The sequence below is a fragment of the Chionomys nivalis genome, chromosome 21, assembly GCF_950005125.1.
Source record: "Chionomys nivalis chromosome 21, mChiNiv1.1, whole genome shotgun sequence".
Taxonomy (NCBI): Eukaryota; Metazoa; Chordata; class Mammalia; order Rodentia; family Cricetidae; genus Chionomys; species Chionomys nivalis.
Genome location: NC_080106.1, coordinates 31120431 through 31143302, shown reverse-complemented (window position 1 = coordinate 31143302; position 22872 = coordinate 31120431). Strand labels below are relative to the sequence as shown.

General features: G+C 50.2%; 1 protein-coding gene across 1 annotated transcript in view; it reads right to left on the bottom strand.

Annotated features, from left to right (window-relative positions):
- Positions 1 to 614: 614 nt before the first annotated feature.
- Positions 615 to 22872, bottom strand: part of Cngb1 (cyclic nucleotide gated channel subunit beta 1) — a 62276-nt gene continuing 40018 nt past the window's right edge. Inside the window, exons 23-34 of the mRNA XM_057754293.1 lie at positions 21900 to 21950; positions 21425 to 21511; positions 20342 to 20406; positions 19296 to 19418; positions 15250 to 15391; positions 14444 to 14603; positions 13576 to 13673; positions 13401 to 13484; positions 10168 to 10286; positions 9584 to 9730; positions 4878 to 5097; positions 615 to 2176 (exon numbers count right to left, since the gene is read on the bottom strand). Coding sequence (XP_057610276.1) covers positions 1841 to 2176; positions 4878 to 5097; positions 9584 to 9730; positions 10168 to 10286; positions 13401 to 13484; positions 13576 to 13673; positions 14444 to 14603; positions 15250 to 15391; positions 19296 to 19418; positions 20342 to 20406; positions 21425 to 21511; positions 21900 to 21950 — 1632 coding nt within the window. The 3' untranslated portion in view covers positions 615 to 1840. The remainder of the gene's footprint in view (positions 2177 to 4877; positions 5098 to 9583; positions 9731 to 10167; positions 10287 to 13400; positions 13485 to 13575; positions 13674 to 14443; positions 14604 to 15249; positions 15392 to 19295; positions 19419 to 20341; positions 20407 to 21424; positions 21512 to 21899; positions 21951 to 22872) is intronic.

Genomic DNA, 22872 nt, shown 5'->3' with positions numbered 1-22872 from the left:
TTCTGACTTCGGGATTACGGCCATCTCTGAGCTGTGTCATTCACGCTTCAGAGGCCAGCCAGTCCAATTTAATTTAGAGATTAATGCCTGTCTCCAGCTCAGTTTATCTAATATCTGGGGTTCTGCGAGGATGTTATCCTGAATGAGATAGCTCGGTGAAATTAAGACACTGCCAATCTCTTTTCAGAATTAGTGTTCTTTCCAGGAACCCCAAGGACCTCTTGCTTTCTGCAATAAGCAGACTATTCTCAGGGTCCAGCATCTAAAAGAGTAGGTGCAGCCACAGAAAACAGATTCCTTATGAAGCAGGACCTCACAGTGGTGGGGTCAGGAAGATGCAGAACGTCACAGTGGCGGGGTCAGGAAACAATTTGCCATACTGAAGGGTGGCATGTTTACCTTAGAGGAACATCTGAAATACTTGCTGCGGGTGAAAGCATTTATTATGCCTGGGCTTTAGATTCTAGGGGGCAGATATGGGAAAGATACATGAGGATACTAGGGCTAAAAAAAAAAATATGACTAGACTCCAAGCTCACCCCACTTAAAAAAAAAAAAAAAAAAAAAAAAAAAAAGGTGTTCCCGTGAGATTAAATCTGTGTGGGAGTCTTTCTTTTAGTTTAGAGGATCAAACCCAGAGACTCACATGGGCCAGACAAGTGCTCTACAGTAAGGCCAACCCCATTCTGTACAAGATGATTTTATTACTGTTAGCTCTTGTGTGTGTGTGCACACGCGCGTGCATGCATGTGCGTGCATGTGTGTGTGTGCGCGTGCGTGCGTGTGTGCCACAGTGTTATGTGAAGGTCAGAAGACAACTTTGTGGGGCTGATTCTTTTCACCTTCGCATGGGTTTCAGAGATTCAGGTCGTCAAGCATGCACGGTGGTGTGGCAAGGGCCTTCATTCACTGAGCCCTCTCAATGTCCTACAATGTTATTCTTAATAATGTGAGATAGGAAGCAACCCAAATGCTTGCTGATGAACAGTAGACAAAATGTCACCACACATCTGAACAAGGGACTACGCTGCTGTCACCAATGGACCAGTGCATTTCCCTTCTTCCCTTCTTGGCATAGGGTATTGTCATGAAGCCCCGGCTGACTTCAAACTTGTGATTCTCCTGCCTCAGCATCTAGCGCTCCACGATGCCCAGCTACAAGCATGCTCTCTGTGTGCTGACAGAGAACCACTAGGTTCTTCACAGTTGTTACTTGGTGCTCGAGAGTGGTCAGGGAGGATGGGTGCCAAGAATAGCACAGAGAACTTTTAATGTCATTGTCTACTAAAATAAGCAAAATTTAAAGGGGTGAGAGAAGAATGCCAATCATTACCTGCAGTGTACAAAGTACCTGGATCGCCTGCTCTGCCATCGCCGAGACTCCTGTGTTTGCAGGAACTTGGAACTCCTAAGCTGTTTTGCTATTGGTTTGTTTTGAGGCAGATTCTCACTATGTAACCCTGGTTGACTTTGATCCAAGGATCCTCCTGCCTCAGCTTCCCCAGTTCTGGGTTCCCACTCTAGCTCTTCCCTATCACTTAAACCAAGGGTGGGTTCTGGTGGGGACCCTGCCGTATCACCAACCCTTGATTTTTCCGGTAGAGAGCTCCGTGATGTCGGAGCCCTCTTCTATTCCCTCCTAAAAACTTTTAAAAGTGCAAGGCAGGTTTCTTCTTGAAAATAGCAACTGTGGGAGGGGGCAGTGTGCTCCACCCATGGTAGGAGTGCAAGAACACCACCACCGTTTGAGGGTTTCCACAAGACTGTCCAGGCAGGCAGTTCTACAGCCAGGCATGCACCGGGGGATGGGGATCATGGTCCATGGGGCACTGCATGTGCCTCACTCTGCTTCCTCCTTCTTCTCCTCCAGCATCTCCACCGACAGCGTCTGCTCCTCAGGATCCGGGCCTGGGCTCACGCGGATCCTCACTGAGGCCTCCGGAGGCTCTGGGATCTCCGGGGGCTCTGGGGGCTCCAGGGGCCCAGCCGCCACTTCCTCCGTGCCACTCTCCGGCTTCCCCTGGGCCAGCAGTGGAGAGCGTGGGGCCGAAGGCTCCGGGGGCTCCTGAGGCTCTGGGGGCTCCTGGGGCTTCTTGGGTTCTGGCTGTTCCTGGGGCACAGGTTTATCCGCAGCTCCGGAGCCCTCCTCTCCCCCAGCTTCCTGTGAGCTCTTGGCCTGAAACCCAGAGAGTGTGATACATGAGGTGAAGCCTTCTCCTCCATAGAGCGTAAAGGGATCTTACAAGCCAATTCACCCCCACCTTCTAGGACTTCCAGAGGACAATGGCACACAGGAGGTGAAAGCTAGTGGCCTAGCAGAGCAGCGGCAGGGTAGTGTAAAAGAAACAATGTAGTGTTGGCAGATTGAAGTTTGAGGATGAAAGGCCAGCATGTTTGGGGGGTAAGTCTTGGGGATTTGTTTAATTTTGAGACAGTGTCTCCATATGTAGCCCTGGCTGATCTTAAATTGGTGTGGAGCACAAGTTGGTCTCAAACTCAGGGTCCTTCTTCCTCAGCCTATGGGATGCTGAGACTACAGGTATGAGCTACCATGCCCAGCTCTTAGGATAATTTAGACTATTATGGGCTGGGCATTCAAGTACAGATCCATCCGCCAACTTATCAGGGGAGTTGATAACCACAAGGGATGGCCTCTTCAAAAGCTGAGCCATCCTGACACCCACTCCTCCTCCTCCTCTTCTGGTTTTTCAAGACAGGGTTTGTCTGTGTGACCCTGGCTGTTCTGAGATCTCCCTGTCTCTGCCTCCTGGACACTGGGATTAAGGGCATGTGCCACCACCGCCGGCTACACACACACAGTTTTTCTTAGTAATGGATGGTGAGTGAGGAAAAACTTGGAGCACATAGGTAAAGCTGAGTGAGCAGGAGAACCAGTGGCCTGGCCATCTTTCTAGAAGGTTCCAAAAGTTGCAACCCTTACAGGAACAATGGAGTGGGGTATCAGAAAAATGAGGCTGAGGTGACCCTGTGTTCAGAGGCTTGGTGGGCAGCTGTAGTTCTAACTTGTGCTTCCCCCATGGGTGTTGTTGGCCATCAATAAGTAATGGGGGGATTTTAAAAATCCCTGCATTCTCACCTGCTTGCTCTTTCACCCTAGTTCTGCAAGGAAGGCAATGAGAGAGGGAACAATCTAGAAGATCCTCAACTGACCAAGACCCAAGGGAGAGTAGTTGGTGTGCTTGAGCAGAGCAGAGACCCTTGAGGTTTGCACAGATCATAGGTGTTAAAGAAGCGGGGGAGGGGGGCGTCAGGATGCTTCTAGAATCAGAAGCAGCTCTGGAGGCCTGCTGCTGCTTCTTCCATGCTTCCTTGTTACCAGCTACACACATTCTACCCTACGTGTGCACCCTAAGTTCTCAGGACACCCCATCCTGGGCAGGGTGTTCAGATGCAACTTCTGAAGCCGAGAGATACAAACAGGAAGGGAAGGATCATGGGAAGGCTGGTCATATGCTCTGCGGTGTTCAAATGTTTGGCAGAAGGAACCGCTGCTTCACCTCTGCAGTCCCATGTGGCCACCATGAGTCCTCAGAGTCTCGGGGGGTGCAGGGCTCTTTCCCGGAGTGATGGAGCCTCTGCGCTTGTTTAGTAAAGAGCTCCTTCACTGCCGGTCTGCTCCGGCTTTCTAAATCTCACAGGATGCTTTTGTCAGAACACTCATGCAACAGGAGCAGAAACCCATCTTAGCTGAAGTCTTTTGCTGCTCTGAGAGAGTCTTTGAGTTCATGTCCACTCAACACCAAAACAGCAGCCAGCACAAAAGACCAACACAACAATCACATTTTTCCTCTGTCTGGGGCTATTGGTAGGCCATGGCCTGGAATCTCAGGTGGCTTTGATGTCACTTGCCCAACTTCTGCTGTCGAATGAACCCTGAATGGGTCGCCTGACTCACATCCCTGGATTGAAGCTGAGTTCTCTGGGCTTCTCTGTTAGCCACACAGACTACTAGTGCTTCTAGGCTGTTATGAGCAGTTCAAATTCATGCTATTATTCTAAGAGGTCTCCTTGGCTTCAGTCACAGAAAAAAAGACCTGTGAGCTAATTTTAATATCCCTTTAGGGTCACAGGAGTAGAAGCCATTGTCACTGTGCATAACTATGGGATTATATTTTTCTTTCCAAATCATTTCAATGGTCACAGACACTGTATTAAATAGAACATCACTGTCCCCTGGGGAGAGATGTTCCCAGCCTATATCCACTCCTCCCACCAACCCCAATACCTTTCCCCAAAGAAGCCTCTCATGACTTCCAGTCCAGGAGTGGGCAGGTGTGGGACACACACTGTCCTGGCCCCACCAGCAATGGTTCAGAAATTGGCATGTGTCCCAGCACTGACCAGTAACAAAGTCCTGGGGACCTTGGCTTTGCTCTTGGGGGAAGATGTACTTCCTGGCAGGGTTGCTACATGAAGGGATGTGGAGTCATCCGATAAGGAAAGAGAGACTGCAGACAGAAAGACTAGTCTTGCAACTTGAGATTCAGCCATATTCGAACTTGCCAATTATTAAGCCCTCTCTCTCACTTTCCTATCCTGTCAACATAATGTCTTACTTAGGGGTTGTTTGAGGCAACGCTTCATAATGTAGCTCAGGCTGCCCTGAAATTATGTAGGCCAGGCTGGCCTAGAATTCATAGCAATCCTGCCATCAGCTTCTCACCCTTGTGAGCTGTGACCCAGGGTTCTCAACCTGGCTTGAACCTGCTTCTGTCACCTGCGACCAGACAAAGTCTGCTGCTGCAAAGAAGACAGAAAGTCCCGACACTGGATGTGTGGTCAGCTCTTGGAGGTCCCCGACCTTCTCCCCGAAACAAGCCTGCTAAGTGGGAAGAGCCAGGTCCCAACCACGTTACCTGTTCCAGCAGCTGCTGCTGCCGCGCGGCTGCCTCCAATGCTGCCAGTTCCTTGAGCCTGGCTCTCAGGTGGGCAAGCTTGCCACCCTTGGCGCCTCTGCCACCCATCTTTCCTGCTGCAGCGAGGGCGGCATTGAAGAGTTTCGGGGTGCCCGCACGTGGGGGCAGGATGAGTACACTCTTCTCCTCCTTGGGCTTGTTGTTGTTTCTCAGCATGCGCCTGAAAGAGGGACACACCAAAGCACAGTGGGGAGGAGCCCATCTATGCCTGTGTAGAACCCTACATGCCCCTACATGGTGGCGGTGGTCATAGTGTTGGTGCTGCCATTGGCTGGTGGTTTCAGGGTACTTTGCTGGGGCAAGCACAGTGCTGAGTGCTTACGCACAGATGGATGATTAGAACTGCCATAAGAGGTGGGGCTTATTGTCTGTGCCATAGGGAAGGGAACACTGGAACTCAGAGAGGTTGATTACCTTGCTTGAGGTCACACTGGATAGACTAAAGGACACAGCTATAGTTCAGATATTGTTTGAAGGTATCTCGAAGGGTTCATAAGCTTATGGTGATATTGGGAGGGGGGAGCACGGAACCTTCCAGAGTCAGGGCCTGTTGTCTTTAGTCTTTAGTGATCTAGTTCTCCTGGGACCCTGGCTAGTTCTCACAAAAGAGGTTGTTATGAAAGCCATCCTGGCCCCCTCTCGATTTCATCTGGAAAAGGTTGGGGTTACTGCACCCCTGAAAACTGAGGAAACTGATGCTCGGAATAGGAGCAGGGAGCGACCTGCTCCAGGTCACCAGGAAGTGGCAGAGGCAGAACCAGATGCAGGGTCAGATGCGACCCAGCACGATGTTTCTTTGAATAAGGACAGAATTTTCCATCAAACAGAACACACACCCTTTACTAGGAATTTTTCAAGCTATGAATATGTGATCAACAGCTTGGCTCAAGAACGCATGCATTTTGTGTTCAATCTAGTGGGCGAGGCGGCTAATCAGAAAATTCATTCATCAGGGTTCCAGTGCAACTTATTTGTTTTCTGTTTGTCTGTTTGTTTTTAGATGAGGCCGCTGCCGGCTGCTTAGCTAATCAGAGCCAGCGGGCTTGAAGTGTGTGCGGTGTTATTAATCGACTGAGATTTGCATTTCTCTCTGGGTTTCCCCAGGAGATGCAAGCTTGGTCATCCATCAGAGGCCTTGGAAGCAGGCTCGCTAGCAGCCCGGGCACTGTCACCTAGGTCACGTGAGTCCATAATTCATACGTGACAGGCAGCAGGAAGGCTCGGTTTGATGCTGAGATGACAAAGAGCAGTGGAGGGGACGGCGGCTCTGCTTTGAGTCAGTGTGGATAGATGTGCCAATGTGAATAGAATTCTCTGCAGTCCAGGCCTCTGCTCTGGAAAGGGCATGAGGCAGGAGAGTGGAGACTGGTACAAATACCCATAAATAACAAATGTCACTGGGAGTGCAACTCTGAAGAGGATCTGGGGTTCCGGTCTGTCCCTCTGTCTGTCTCTATCTGTCTCTCTCTGTCCCCACCCATCGTCCTTCCTCATCATGGAAGCAAAGACTCAGGTCAGGCAAACATGGGCTGAAACCTTTGAAACCAAGAGCCAAAACAAGCTTTTCCGCCTTTTGAGCTGATCTTCTCAGGGACAGAGCGCCACCTTGTTTGACACCAGCTAGAGCACACCCTGGGCCACAGAGTCTGCAGCCACCCTGTGCAGGTCTGCGAGGGACCCTGTGACCGACCAACCATCTGCAAGAGTCTGCTGTTAGAACCCGGACCACCCTGCTGCTCTGACTATGCCCACCTGGAGCAGCCCCCCTTTCTGGTGGGAAGGAAACAGCAAACCCTTTACCAAGAGCCTGTTTGTGAATCTTTAACCCCCTAGCCGACTCCCCTGGGTGTGTGTGGGTTTCTATACCCTAGAGGCTTCCTTAGTCACTCACTTTAAAACCTCATCTGGAGGACTAGAAAACAAAAGTCTGCTTTTCTAAAAATAAAATAACCTATTTCCCAGTACAAAACACAAACACACATTCACATACACCTGCATTGCTATTCACAGTCGCAAAACATTGGCAATGCCCCCACAGGCTCACTCTGGGGGAAGGGAGGGGCTCTGTGGGCTCAGATGACTGTCCAACATGCTATCATTCATATAACGAGAAATAAGGAAACAGCCATAGGCCTGCCTGTCTTTGAAAAAGTAAACACACGGCAGAAAAAGTGGGAACCAATGAGGTTAGCCAGACCAGGCGGCACAGGCCTGTGAGCCCAGTTACCCAGAAGGCTGAGCAGATGGAGAAGGCAGTGCTCACCTGGACTACAAAACAACAGGAAGGACAGCCTGGCCAATCGAGCAAGACCCTGCCCCAATACCAAGTCAAATACAGAAAACTTAAAGGCTGGAGGTTAAGCTCAGTGGTAAAGCACCTGCCCAATATGCACAAGACCCTGCGTCCTGAAGGAAGGAAGGAAGGAAGGAAGGAAGGAAGGAAGGAAGGAAGGAAGGAAGGAAGGAAGGCAAAAATATCACCCCAAACAAACCTAACACATTTAACCCCTTATGGGGCAGGCCCCATGCTAAGGAGAATGTGTGACACCTTCCTGAGCATACAGCTTTGTACTTTGGGAGTCCTGTTAATATTTTATGTTGTCAGAACAATAGTTCCGCCAGTCACGGCAACACACACCTGGGATCACAGCACCCGGGAAGCTGAGGCAGGAAGTTCAAAAGCTCAAGGCTAGCTAGGCATGGTGGCACATTCCAGCACTAGAGAGGCAGATGAATCTGCGTTCCAGACCAGATAGAGCTACATGGTGAGACTCTGTCACAAAAACATCAACAACTACAGTCAGGATGGGTACAGCCTTAAAATGGAATGCAAGTCCAGAAAGAAAGAAAAAAAAGCAAAGCAAAACAAAAAAGAAAACCACAAACAAAACAGTGCATTGCATGAGAACTAGTCAGATGCCTGTCCGCTCTCCTGCTGGGGATCAAATCCAGAGTCCCAGGCACTCTAGGTAAGGCCCTTGTCACTGAGGCATCCTCCAGCCCTTGACCCAAACAAATTCAAACACAATACTTTTACCATAGATACTCAAGTCAAAAGCAAAAATAACTTTGTCAGATACTGAACTCTACTTGGAAGGCTTGTTTTCACACGGTGGTTGGGTTAAATGTTCTGAAACGTTATAGGACTGGACAAGTGAATAAATACAGCACAAAAAAGGCAGCCATGTCCCAGTGTCAGGAAGGGGTTTAGAAGCCAGAAAGGGAGACTAAAACGAACTGAAGGGATGATCTGAAACTGTTTCATAGATGTACCTACCAATTCATCACTAGCTAAGAAAAATCAATGTGCCGTGTATGTGCAAACACATGTGGAAATATTGATGAGCACAGGTGTGGGGTTTCACGAGGAAGCCAAGTAGCTCTCCATAGCAACGAGTACCCTTCAGGTTCAGATCTTCTTTCAATTTTATTTTTACTTCATCATTTTGAGAAAGGGTTTTACAATAAAGATCTGGCTGGCATGGAACTTGAAGCACAAACCTGATTGGGCTTGAACTTGCAGCAATCCTCCTGCCTCTGCCTCTTGGATTATAGGCATGAGACCCCATACCAGACCTAGATCTTGGTTTCTAGAAACCAGTGGTGGGCTGCAGTTGGATAGTTCCATGGTAAAGCACACATGTCTAGCATGGATAAAGCCCGGGGCTCCATCCCCAACCCCTGTGCCCCTCAAAACTCCTCCAAGCATTTTCCACTAGAAGAAATTTAGCTCCTTGGAGAAACTGTCATTTCCGGGAGTGGAGGGCAGTTGAAGTGGGAGCCCCAGGTTGCCTAGGCTGTCTGGCTGTGCCTGTTTGTCCCCCATAGACACAAGGAAATGTTGAATTAGGATGGGACTTCAAAGGGTGACAAAAGTTACCTTGAAGAGTTCTCACTGGCCACAGTGGAGCAACTGAAGCCTCAGAAAAACTGTAATAGGTGTTCATGAAACCAAGCAATGTCTGCTCGTGTGGTAGATAAACCCCAGGAGAGGAGATGAGGCTCTACAGCCAAGTGGGAACCGAGGAGTGGGAGGCAGGAGGAGGCTGAATAGTGATGGCTCAGAGAGACCACTGAGGACCAAGGAGTCATGGGCAGATGGGTGTCCACCAAGCAACAGGTGCAAACTGGGGGAACAGGGACATCTATGTCATTCCAAAGAGGTCCCCACTAATCGCTTGTCAAGTAACTTTGTAGTCCAGAAACCTTGTCCATATGCTTGAGGTAAATTTATCACCTGGTAAGAATCCAGACCATGTACCCCCATATGCTGCTTTGAGGGGGCACAGTCACCCCTGGTTGTTTCTGCATCAGATGCAGAGCCAAAAGCCATTACCAGAAAACACCAGACACATCTAATCCAAGGAGCATTCTAACACCTAGCCGGCCTGTTGGCTGCTAAGAAGTCAAAGCCATTAGAGACATCATAAGGAACTGTCCCATGTCAGAGGAGGCAGGGGACTCAGCACATTGATGCAGTAAGGAGAAAGCCAGCAGACAACCTCAACACGGATCAGAGGAGCAAACAGTATGGTTCCCGCACAAATGCTCTGATGTCCATAATGGTATTACAGCACTATGAGAGAAGCTACTCCCCCAATCATTACTCAAAACCCGAAAAGAAAAAAGAAAGAGGGATTCTGTACCTGGCCTTCTTCCGGAGCAACTTCTGAGATTCGGGGTAATGCACCAAAATTTCATTCAAGTCTTTCTTGTCCAGAATGAAGAGGTTGGTGAACCCATGAGCCACCACGTTGGCCGTGCGCCGGTTCCCGCCCCCCACGGCCAGCAAGCTGGAAGAGAAAAGGGAAGGGAATGAGACCATTCGGAGGCTGTGGTTTTAGAGAGATTGTCTTAGGTTTTTGTTGATGTTTTGTTTTGAGACAGGATCTCACTGTGTAGATCTAGCTGTCCTGGAACTCACTCTGTACATCAGGCTGCCCTTGAACTCACAGAGATCCTCCTGCCTCTGCTTCCTCCGTGCTGGGACTAAAGGAGTGTGTCATCACATCTGGCATTGTTTAGGTTTTGAAGTAGAATCTTTCTGTTCTTCAGACTGATTTGCTCTCAGCCTCCCCAGTATATGAGACTACAGGCATATGCCACCCAGTGGCTTGGGTTTTGCTCGCATTTATTCAACTCTGCATTTCCCCACCTCCTTCAGGGTCTGCCATGGTGGGGTAACCCCCAACCTTTGCCCAGGGTGCATGTGACCCCCACCACCACTGACCTGATCTCTCCAAACACCGATCCGGCTTTGAGTGTCACCAGCACGGCTTTCCCATCTGGACCGCCCAGCACCTGCACCTGCCCCGCCTGGATGATGTACATCTCGCGGCCAATCTCCCCCTGGAACAGAAGAGAGTGGAGTTCCACACCACATGGCTGCCCTGCACCACCAATGAACTGAGGGGATGATCTGAAATTGCTTCATAGAAGTACCAATTCATCACTAGCTAAGAAAAATCAATGTGCCATTTATATGCAAACATGTGTAGGAATATTCATATTGATGAGCACAGGTGTGGGGTTGCATGAGGAAGCCAAGTAGCACCCCATAGCAACGAGTACCCTTCAGGTTCAGATCTTCTTTCGATTTTATTTTTGCTTCATCATTTTGAGAAAGGGTTTTACAATAAAGCTCTGGCTGGCATGGAACTTGAAGCACAGACCTGATTGGTTTTGAACTTGCAGCAATCCTCCTGCCTCTGTCTTTGGGATTATAGGCATGAGACACCACATCCTGTGGTGTGGAGGAGGGGGTCGCTTCGCTCTTGGCCTCCGTCTTTTCTTTTGAATATTGAGTATGACGTTATTCTGCAGCTCCCACTTATACGACCCCATGACCCACAACCCAGTGAGAACCTTGGGCCAGTGGCCCAGGAGCTTGGCCAGTTGGGTAGTGATGATAATAGCAGTCAGGAGGCCCACAGGCCCCAGGACATCTTCTAAGTTAATGCTGGTGGGCGTTTTCCACACAAGTGAACCTGCTATTGTAAGATTATACTCTACCAAGATTGAAATGCAAGGTCGAACCAGTGGCGGGATTTGAATCCAGACAGCCTGACCCATAGTGCACAGTTGTGGTTACTCTCTCCCCAGATCCTGGCTCTGTCTGCTGAAATTCCCAGCACGTCTCAATAGGCCCTTATTTGGCAATAAGGCTGTTGCAGGTGTAATGCAATTAAGATGCCTACTTGAGTAGGCTGGTCCTCATCCGATCGAACTGACATTCTCACAGAGAGCAAGTATAGGTGAAGAGAGCCAAAGAGATGATGAGCATCTTGCTACCTGAGGAAATGGGGCTTTCATTTGTTCTGCCAGCCCTAACACACAGTAACCTGAGTCCCAAACTAAATCGGAGGAATGAATGAATGAGAGAACAGATGAATGACCAAAGGAACGGATGAACGGATGGCTTCCTCTGGAGTCAATCAGAAACAGTAACCTGCCGCAAGTCTTCCAACCCTAGTGCTTTCCCAGACCCTGCCTGGGCGGCCCCCTGTCAATCACAGCTGTCACTATCAAAGGGTGACGGTAACCCTAACCCGGCTACAGTTCAATTTACCCCACAAATGCTCTTTTCAGCCTTACAAGGGATCAAAGTGTGGGGGGTTCAAGCCCCAGTGTCTCAGAGAGTCACAGAGGAAGCAACAGCAGAGGGCGCCGCTCACACGTGCTCCCCAACACCGGAGCCGCCTCTCACCTGCCACAAACTCTAAACAGTGTCAGCCATTGTGCCTAGGGGCACATCTTAATCCAGTCTTCCCAGCCACCTCATGAAAAAGGCACTAACAGTATCTATACTTCATCCATAAGAACAGGACTCAGAGAGGGCAGGCCGCCTGCCCAATGCCGCACCGCCAGGAAGCGGCTCCAAAACTGCGTCAATCACTCTATCATTCCCAAACTCCTCTCTGCCCCTAAGGCTTTAAATGCTCCATGTTCTGAAATTCGTCCTCTCTTCTTGGCTCTGTAATTCACTCCCAGAAACTTCACCACTGCCTCGCACACTGCTCGGCAGACATGTTCAACCTACGGATATAAACTGAACTCAGGGACGGCTCAGCAGGTAAAGGCGTTTGCTGTCAGTCTTGATGAACAGTTTGATCCCCAGAGCCCGCATGGTGGAAAGAGAGAAGCAAGCCCCTCAAGCTGTCCTCTGCCTTCCACATGCTCGCCATTGCATACCCACGCCCCCAGCAGATAAGTAATTTTAAAGGACCGGGCTGGAGAGAGAGCGCAGGAGTTAGGCGCACTTACTGCTCTTCCAGGGGACCATGCAAATAAGTAAAAATAACATCCTTACAAGATTGGAAAAAAAAAAAAAAAGCCAGTCATGGCAGCACACACTTTCAATTCTAGCACTCAGGAGACAGACTCAGGAGGTTTTCTATGATTCAGGACCAGCCTGGTCTACATAGTGAGTTCCAGGACCGCTAGGGTTATAAAGACCCAGTCTCAAAAATAATAAATAATAATTTTAACCCACCTGACAGGGGCTAGAGGCTCCCAAGTCTTCTTATCTTCACCCCATACACTCACCCAGACTTACTGACATCTCTGTACAAAAGACCCGAAACTTGCCCATCCCTGCCCCTGGTGACCTTGCTGAAATCTTAGTGCCCTTGACAAGGAGCACAAAGGGCTTTACACTGTCAAAGGCCAGATTCTAACGTAGGTGTCTCCTAGGTGAAAGGAACCTGGTGTGGAGTGGTACCAAGTGGTGGGGCCCGTGGCATCAGACAGGGCATCACCCGCCCCTTTAGGGACAGCCCCTACTCTCTCTTTCTTTTTTTTTTTTTTTTTTTTTGGTTTTTCGAGACAGGGTTTCTCTGTGGCTTTGGAGCCTGTCCTGGAACTAGGTCTTGTGTCTTGTAGACCAGGCTGGTCTCGAACTCACAGAGATTCACCTGTCTCTGCCTCCCAAGTGCTGGGATTAAAGGCGTGCGCCACCACCGCCCGGCTCAGCCCCTACTCTCAATGCTGACTTTCTCTGCTGCGGGAAGTGGGACCCAGAGTTAGCCAATGTTCTGCTTCATCCAGACGTTTGGAATTTGATGTGGAATCTTCCAGCGTTTAAAGGTTAGGAATTAATTCCACTTAAATAAATTCATAAAACACCGCAGGGCTGTAAACTACCCGCTTTCCTGATGGGAAAATGGAGACCCTGGAGGCAGTTTTGTGGATCAGAGCCCCCCTCCACCTGTTTTCCACAAGGCGGGCTCCTCTGTGTGAAGCGAGCATTGGAAGCACTTGGCAGAGCCCGGGCACCCTCTGCAGCAGGTGCTCTCCGTTCAGGCTGCCACTGCCCTCCACTTCCTCTATAGTGGGGCTGCTGCTGAGCTCTGCTGGGCGAGCAGACCCCCTCACAGGCCCTGCAGACGTCCTCCTACACGTGCGTACACCGCCCCCGCCCCCCTCGCGCCCCCCTCTGCACGCACACACGCATGCGCAGCTCACCTTCTTGCACACATAGTCATTGGGCAGGTAGACAACTGAGCGAAGGCGCTTGAGCATGTCGAAGATCATCTGCCGGTCACAGCCCTGCCCAGACCAAGGGGAAGGAGTCCGTTAGAGGAAGGGAGGGGCTTTGTCCTCGGTCCCCCGGCGGGCGGGAGGGCACCTGTGGGGGTACCTGGAAGAGCGCCACTTTGCTGACAATGTCGTAGTTCACATCAATGGCCAGGTCCAGTCTCATCTTGTCTGGAAGCTGCACCATCAGCTCTGACTCATCTGGGAAGGAGACCCGGTCAGGGTCAGAGTTCAGACCAGGCCTGGCCCCTCACACCATACACAACCACGTGAGGTCCTGCACTGGCTCAGCCCAACTCAGCTTCTCCCGTCACAGGAAGCCTCTTCAGGTTCTGAGAGTTCCCATCAGATATAGCATCCCTTCCTTTCCAAACTCCTACCCATCCTTCAAAACTAAGGACTAATGCCACTTCCTCCTGACTTTGAAGCGCCTACTCAGATTTTGTATCAGTATTCCCTATTCTGTAGGCTTGTCAACCCCACTTTAATTTTTTTACATCGTGTGTGTGTGTGTGTGTGTGAGTGTGCACGTGCACCATAGTACACCCGTAGATGTCAGAGGACAACTTGTGGAGGTCCTAGGGACTGAGCTGAGTCATCGTACTTGGCAAGAAGCCCCTCCACTGTCTTCTTTCGGAGACAAGGTCTAGCTATGCGGTCCATCTTTGACCCAAACTTAAGATGTCCTCCTAAGTGCCTGGCTCTACCCTTGATTGCCATCACTTCCACCTTGGATGGAGCTGCATCTCAAGGCAGATGAAGCGAGAGGAGAGTGGCCGTCCAGAGGACAAGCCCTGTAAGTCTTCCTGGGTCTTCACTGGCCTCGAGAGGTCCCTCCAATATCAGTGCTGGAGGTGCAACCAAGAGAGACCTCGCAGGACACAGAGGACAATGGAAGAGTTGGCCAATCTGGGAATCAGGTGAAGGTTGGTGAGGGGAGGTAGAGGGTATGGGGGCTTGTCCAGGCTTACCCAGCATGCCTTGTGAATGCCAGGTATACTCATACCAGGTCTTGACACGGTTCTGCACAGACCTGGGGATCTTGTAGAAGTTCATGTACTTCACCGTACTGTCCATGCAGCTGCGGTAGTAGGTCTGGCCTGCCGTGGCGGCTCCCACCACGTCTCTCATCTATAGCAAAGACAACAGTGAGGAGAGGTTTAGGAAGTGCCGGTCCAAGCTACATAGGACACAGGTTGGGATATGTAACGGTAGATCGGGTACCTATGCTCGCAACTGCATCAGGGATGGCCACACATAAAGCAGGGACCCTGGAAGTGGGGAGCAAGGCTGCAGACCTCTCTGATCATCTCGAGTCCCCAGCACAATGCTGGGTTGGGATGTCCCACTGGGATAGGCTGATGAGATTATACAAACGCTCTCTCCAGGGAGGAACACTGAGCCTCGAATATTATTTCTCAGACTGGAACCCTTCCAAGTTTGCTTGAATTTGTTGCCTCCTGCCCTGACTAGAACACAAGTCACCCATCACATCAGAGACTCCAAAGGGTTTTCTCACAGGGCACAGCTCAGATCCTCCGCCTTTGAGAAAGTCATGTAGCCTCCTGGCTCACAGTACTCCCCAAAGGGACCAACATTCAAACAGTAAGACAGCTCGGGCAATCCTGGGACACAGACATCCTCCTGTCTCAAATGCTGTGGGCTCCTGACTCAGCCTGAGTCTTCCCGGTGCTCGATCCCCAAACCACAACACACAGGGAGGTTTCCAGCTTGGAGGAGGGGAGCCACAGGTGGGTGGATGTGCAACCCCCGTTACCTGTCCAATCATCACAGAGAAAGCGAAGACACCTGTGAAATAATTCAGCAGCTGGAAGACAATTTCGAAGAGCGTCTGGGGGTCGGGCAGTCCTCCAATGGTGATGAGAGTTTTCACGGCCCAGTAGTAGCATCGGATGTAACTAGTAAGAGATGAGGAAAGGGGACCATGGGCAGTGCAGGAACTGCCCCGCTGCCCTTGCCATCCTGAACAGCCACAGGTGCAAGAAAGTGGCCCCACCTCCAGCAACGCCCTCAAACGCTGTCACGTGGGGCTGAGGCTCTGGCCCGGTCATGCGAGAACATGTTACCCTGAAACGTGGATTTGGAACTGAGGTTCCAGCAGACACCTGGACACAGCTCTAGGCTGACTGCTCCCTGAAGCCAGCAAAGGGGAAGCCAGCAGGGCCAAGGAGGTTCCAGGAGACAGCAAGGAAGAGCTGGCAGGGTGACAGACTGGCCCTGGTGACTGGGTTTCATCAGTTTTCCGTCTTTTTCTTTGCTCTCCCCTGTGGTGTTGGCTCACAGAAAGTAAGAAGGAAAACAAAACCAGGAGATACTGGGGCCCTCACATCTGAAGGGCTAGCTCCCGCAGACCCAACCAGCTGCAAGTGGGAAACATTTGAGGGAAAAATGTGTCTAGCTGGGTTCAGAGCCCACTAACACACACATACACACACAAAGTCCAGGCCTAGAGCAGTGGCTCTCAACCTTAATGCTGTGACCATTTAATACAGCTCCTCATGTTATAGTGACCCCCAACCATAAAATTATTTACCTCGATATATCGTCATTGTAATTTTGCTACTTATGAATCATAATATAAATAATATGTAGGATATCTGATACGTGACCCCTGTGAAAGGGTCATTCAGCCCCCAAAGGGATTGTGACCCACAGGTTGAGAACCACTGCCCCAGCGCCACCTTCTAGGGTGGACCAATTTTCACTCCCTCCAGAGGGCCTCATCGTCCACAAAATGGACACAGGAGGGGAACGTTCTTCCCAGGCAACTGTGAGGATGAAGTGAACTGCTAGAGCGGTGACCAGGCCCCAAGTCAGCCATCAAGACCCCGCACAGTGCCTGTGCCTGCCAGCACCTGTCATGGGGAACAGAGCAGACGGACCCACGTTCTTCCAGACATTTCCTCCTTAGCGGGGGACAAGCATCCAAAGTGCACTCATGCTGAGAGGGAGCCCAGGCGGCTGGAGCTGTGGCAGGCTGTGTGTGTGTGTGTGTTTGTGCGTGTGTGCGCGTGCACGCACACCCATTCTGCCTCAGGCTTCCTGGGAGGTCTTAGGCAGGGCTGCTTGTCACCAGTTGCCTGGACATCTGAGAACAACAGGCCAATCTGCCCCGACAATACATGCCATACCAGTACTCGTCACCAGAGGGCGCATGAGCAGTCCCGTATCCTGTCCCCACCACCACCACCATTGCCTTCCTATCAGCCATCTAGAGGACCCAACTGTGGGGGAAGTTGAGGGTCCATGCACCTAGGTAGTGAACCACCGAAGGTGTAAGAGTGGTGTCCTCAAAGCCCTCAAAGTCCCCTAAATGTTTCTAGTTGGAGCAATCTCCCACAGACATGGCACATGCTGAGACAGAACACAGTGGACTGCCATAGGCAGGCACTGGTTTGTCAAGGTTCCTTGCCCCAGTCTCCAAAAGCCCCCCAGGAAGTAGTGGCTAATTTTATAGTTATTGTAATCCCAGCCTCCGGCCTCCATCTTTGAAGGCCCTTCCCCACCGTACCTGTTGAACCTTGACCCTTCTTCGGGGAGCGTCAAGGTAGCCCCCCAAACCTTGATCTCTCCCCAAGAAAGATCAAGACCACTCCCACAAGCTATTTAAACTGCTCCCCAGAAAATAAACACGTGGTTTTCCCTCTTCCTCCCCGGTGGTCACGCGTGGGCAGCTTTGTTTCCCGCCACCTGAGAGCTCAGGTATCTAATTAAACCTGGATATCTTATAATTTGGTCTGATTGGAATTATTTTGCATCGGTGGAAAGGCGCGGTTAGGAAATATTCCTAACAGTTATTGCTTGTGCTATTGAAAGTCTTGAAGAATTTTCTGTCGCTGCACTTTGTTCCTGTATCCAGGGTCCCTGGAGGATTTCCCCAGGAAAGAAAGCATGTCAGCAAGCAGACCTAGATCCCTGGGGCCTTGGGAAGAAGGTTCCAGAGATTCCCTGACCTCTCCTTCCTGCTCGTCCCTTCTAGGGCTTCCAGTCTGGCTGCCACTGAGAAGGGGCTTCTTAGATTCCGAGCACAGACTCCTTTGAGAGCTGAAGGAACACCAGAAAATGACCTAGAACAGCAGACATAGTCAGGGAATTTCACTTCCGTTTCCAGGCTGGGGCTGTTAGAATTTCTGACCCCTTTGCTGGCGTGCTGGCTTTTACAGCAGGGGCAAGCGCAGCCCGGGCATTCGGGCCTCAGACAGCCACTCACACTCACTGGTTTTGTTTTGTGTTTCGTTGTGAATACAAGACTCTGGGGTAGCATGCTAGCACCCCAGTCGCCAGTCAACAGAATGTCCTGAGATCCACTTAGGTGGTTTTGTCAACAGTCTGTTTTTCTTTTTTCTTTTGTTTTTTTTGTTTGTTTGTTTTTTTGTTGTTGTTGTTGTTTTGTTTTGGTTTTTGGTTTTTCGAGACAGGGTTTCTCTGTAGCTTTGGTGCCTGTCCCGGAACTAGCTCTTGTAGACCAGGCTGGCCTCGAACTCCCAGAGATCCGCCTGCCTCTGCCTCCCGAATGCTGGGATTAAAGGCGTGCGCCACCACCACCCGGCTTTCTTTTTGTTTTTAAGACAGGGTCTCGTTGGTAACCCTGCTACTTGGCTACAGAGTGAACTCAAGGCCAACCTGAGCAACTTAGAGAGACTGTCTTAGAAATATCTACGTTATTTTCCACACAGAAGGACTCCATCCCAGAACTTAAAACATCTATACATCATAAGGAAGCCATGGAGCCAGGGACCAGAGATGCACAGACAATGCCGTGCTGTGGGTGTGGGATGCGCACAGGGTTCGGAAGGTGCAGAGGAAACAGGCCAGCATGCCACTGTCCAGTCAACAAGCTGTCACTCACGCTTAACCCAGCAATTACACGCAGAAGTGATAATTTTGTCATTGGGGTTAACCAAACACATTACTAAAATTAATTTCTCCTCCTTTTATGTTTATAATGTGGCTACTAAAACATTTCAAGTTGCATGTATGAGTCACATCACATCGTAATATTGTATGTGTTTGCAGAGCCTTGCTTTAGGCAGTAGGGAACCAGCTAAGGTTTGCTGTTTGCAGACCATTGTACTGAACACATACATATGCATAGTGCCGCATGCAACACTTTGCTGATGCTGACTCTGAGAGGAAACCCAGGGCTACACACTCTTGTTACAGTTCTTCAGTTCGAAGATGCAGCAATTGCATAGCACACCAGTGAGTTCATTCACTTTTTTTTTTTTCTTTGAGATACTGGAGTTTGAGTCTAGAGCCCCGTGCCTGAGAACTCTCCCACTGAGCTGCATCCTCAACCCAAATTCAGTATTTTGTACAAAAATAAATATCATGTTAAACATATGCATGGATTATCCATATACCTCACATTTAGAAATGCTAAAGTCTGAAAAAGCAGGTCACCCACGGGGAGGTAAAATAACACAATATCACATAGATCCTCTGGAGCCATGTTGCTTCCGCCAGCAGTCCTCTTTCGTGGGTCCTAACGGGTGTTTCTGTCTTTTTAATATAACGAATGACATTATGAGGAATATTTTTATCCATGAGTCCTTGTCCCCTCCCCTGAATATTTCCTCACACTAAAGCATGTGTGGTGTATTTGTCAACCCTACCGGACTTGGGGATGCCAAGATCTCTCTAGCATACCAAGGAGACCTTTGCTTAAGGAGATGATAGGAAAGGAGAACTTGGCCCTACAACCTTGGCCATGAGTGGCTCCTTGGGCACAAGGTTGTCTTGCCAACGCAATGCTTGTGACTGTGGAGGCCCACGGGATGCCCTGGGGGAAGCCTGACTCACCTGTTCCCCACGCCGTCATAAACCCAGTGAGTGGAACCGATGCCCTGGAAGGCCGACGCCCAATAGTAAAGACACGAGTTGAGGTGTAAGCTGTACAGCAGGTAGGCAGTGGTCCTGATGACCCTGCAGAGGAGAGAGTGTGACACTGCCAGGGAGGTGACACCTTGCCCCAAGGACATGAACTAGAGCTCAGTTTCCCCACAGAAACCTCCTAGGTTTCCCTGCTGGAGCCACACAACCCTGCCAGTCACTCAGGCCGACACCCTCTCTCTCCTTTGCTGCGTCCCTTTAATTCTAAGGTAGAGCTAACTGAGTCAACACACCACTGAGTCAATTCAGGTTTTTCTTTGTGGACGGGGTTGGAATTGAACCCAGGGCACTTGGTTGGAGCCTTGTCGGAATGCAGGGCTGGAGAAGCTGAGGGGTCAAAGGGGAAATATGACCTGAGGAGCAGCATAAAAGAGACCGATGTGTACAGAGAAATGGCAATGAGCTACGTACTCCTTGAAATAGGAATAAGGGGCCTTGCCCCCAGGTATGGACTAGCTGGTTCTGGGTTCTGCCTTGAACATCTATGTTGTGCCCACTGTGTTCTTACAATGGTCCCTTCGGTTAGAGCTAGGGTGGAGCTTCAGGTCCTTACTGACACAGAAATGCCTACTTGTGACTTGAGTCAACCTGTGAGTGGCCTTGCCACAGTGGATGGGGGGGAGGTAATAAATAAGACATTCCTGGATCTTTTTTTGTCTTCGAGACAGGGTTTTCTCTGTGGTTTTGGAGCCTGTCCTGGAACTAGCTCTTGTAGACCAGGCTGGTCTCGAACTCACAGAGATCCGCCTCCCTCTGGGATTAAAGGCATGCGCCACCACCGCCCGGCGCATTCCTGGATCTTATCAAACAAATAGAACAAATATTCTTCCAGAGAAGAGGTTGGGCCAAGAAGAGGCCATGAGGCCTGGGTGGGGGCTTGGGTGTGTGTGTGTGTGTGTAGGTGTGCACACACGCTGACATGCATATGTGCGCATGCACGCACGGAGAACTCTCACCTGTAAACGTAGGCTTTGCTGAGGATGGCTTCCAAGCGGTTATTAAACTCGAAGAAGGCCATGTACTAGAAGGGAGAGGGAGGTGTCAGGGTAGTGCCCGCAGGGTAACCGGTGTTGCCATGGTCCCCCTGTTAGTAATTCTCCCTGCTTACTGTCTTTGGGAAAGAACACCAGTATCATGTAAGGGGAATAGTAAATTTAATTGGGTGGCTAGAAAAGTCCATTTAGGGAATCCTGAGTGCCCTGAGTGGCCATCTGTCCTGACCACATTCACATGGCCGATCCTCCTAGGATCCTGGATCCAGCCAGGATCAGAATAAAACTACAGAATGACACTGAGTGCTGATAAAATGGGTGCCTTGCATCCAAATCCCTCCTTGGCACACCCTTACTCCTGGTACCTTCAGCAAGTCACGCAGCCCTTCCAAGGGCCAATTTCCCCATGCTCTGGATGGAGTCCATTATAAAGCAGAAGACCCTCCTTTGAGAAGCTCTGTAGGGATGGAGCTGGAGCTAGATTGCCTACATTCAAATCCAGACTCCACTCCTGCCTAGCTGTGTGACATTGGGCAAGTTCCTTAGCTTCTCTGTGCCCCTTAAGATGGTAAGAACAGCCGGGCGGTGGTGGCGCACACCTTTAATCCCAGCACTGGGAGGTAGAGGCAGGTGGATCTCTGTGAGTTTGAGGACAGCCTGGTCTACAGAGCGAGTTCCAGGATAGGCTTCAAAGCTATACAGAGAAATCCTGTCTCGAAACCCCCCCCAAAAAAATAAATAAATAAATAAATAAATAATAAATAAATAAATAAATAAATAAATAAATAAATAAATAAAAGATGGTAAGATCAGTATTCGAGTCATGGAATTGGAGAACTAGAATTAGTAAAGTCTTTGGATCAAAGATGAACAATAGTTTCCCAGAGTCACCAGCAATTATAACAAGCTTCTTATTCTTACTAAGGCATGCTCGGAGGGCATTCACCTCCCCAGCGTCTCCTCTTGGGGACACCTTCCTTTCCCCAAGTGGCAGTGCCCATGCCATGCACGGAGGAACCGAAGGCCTCGGGAACCTGCCAGTCCTACCTTCAAGCAGCGGGGCAGGCGAAGGAGGGGGTTCGCTCCGAGTTTCAAGTAGAGGAAGTCCAAGGGCAGGAGGCAGAGCACGTCCATCTGAAATCCCAATGGGGCACCGGAGGGAATAAGGCACAGAACCTCGGGGGTAGGGGGGCTGAGGGACATGCCTCTATCTGCCAGAGAAGGGTCAGAATGCTCAGGACAGCCTCAGATGAGAGGGCACAAGGCCTCCCACCAACCCACATCTGTGTGGCTTCATAGACCATGGTGTCCATCTCCAGTGCAGTTCTGTTACTGACCAAGGTAAGGGACCCTGTGCTGCTGAATTGGAAGTGGAAACACAGACATAGAAAGGTGTTTTGTGAGGGCCTCCCAGCCTGGGCTGTCTTTATGTGCCAGGAACTACATGGCACAGACCCCCAAATACCCAGGTCCTCAGAGACCCAGCGACTTTGCTCATCCCCCCCACCCTCCAGGTACACACCTTAAACCGGCGAGACTTCAGATAGTTATTACGCATCTCCTTTTTGTCTGTCTGGAAGAAGGAGGCACAGTGATGGGGAAATGGTGTTAGATTAAGTTCTTACCAGACAGAGCCTGGATGCCACCTAGGCACACGCAGCCACGCTGCCGGGAAGGACTTGTGGTCGCAGGTGGGTGGCTACCATAGGAACAAGCTGTACTGAAGTCACCAGCCAGCCTCCGATCTCATGGATGCAGAGATGCGGGAAGGTGGGGACTCTCAGCTCCTCCCAGGACGACCAGTGGGAACTCTCAGCTCCTCCCAGAATGACTAGCCACTTGATTTGTGAAGAGCTGGCAACTCTCTGATGGGGCTAGGGAGGAGTCTGGACAACGACTCTCCGATTGTTACCAACACTTTCATTTCTGGCACACGCTGTCTCAAGGTATCACAGGCTCCTAAATTTTGGATTCATATTACACTTTAATTCATGCTGCCTGTTGTTAACAATAGCATTTGTGGCCTGTGAAGCAGCTATTGGCCTAGCATCCCTTACTATGACACCCAACACATATGATACAATGTCCAAGACCTTAAACTGTTACATTTTATTTTACCAGCCGTTAAGCTACCCCCTTACATGGAACTCAAAAACCCCATACATCTTAATAGCTAGCTTTATAACACTATTGATTTCCTTTTTCTTAATCAAATGATTCTTTTTACTAAAAGATCTATTTTTCTTCGTGTGTGTGTGCGCACGCGCATGCGCACACGCACACGCAGGTGTCCACAGAGGCCAGAAGAGGGCATTGGATCCCCTCTAGCTACCCGATGTGTGTGCCGGAACTGAACTTGGGTCCTCTGGAAGAACAGCAAGTGTCCACGACTGCTGAGCCATCTCTCCAGAGACCCTGACTCATTTTGTTTTGAGACAGGGTCTCCCTCTGTAGACTAAGCTGGCCTCAGACTTACAAAGATCCTTCCTGCCTCT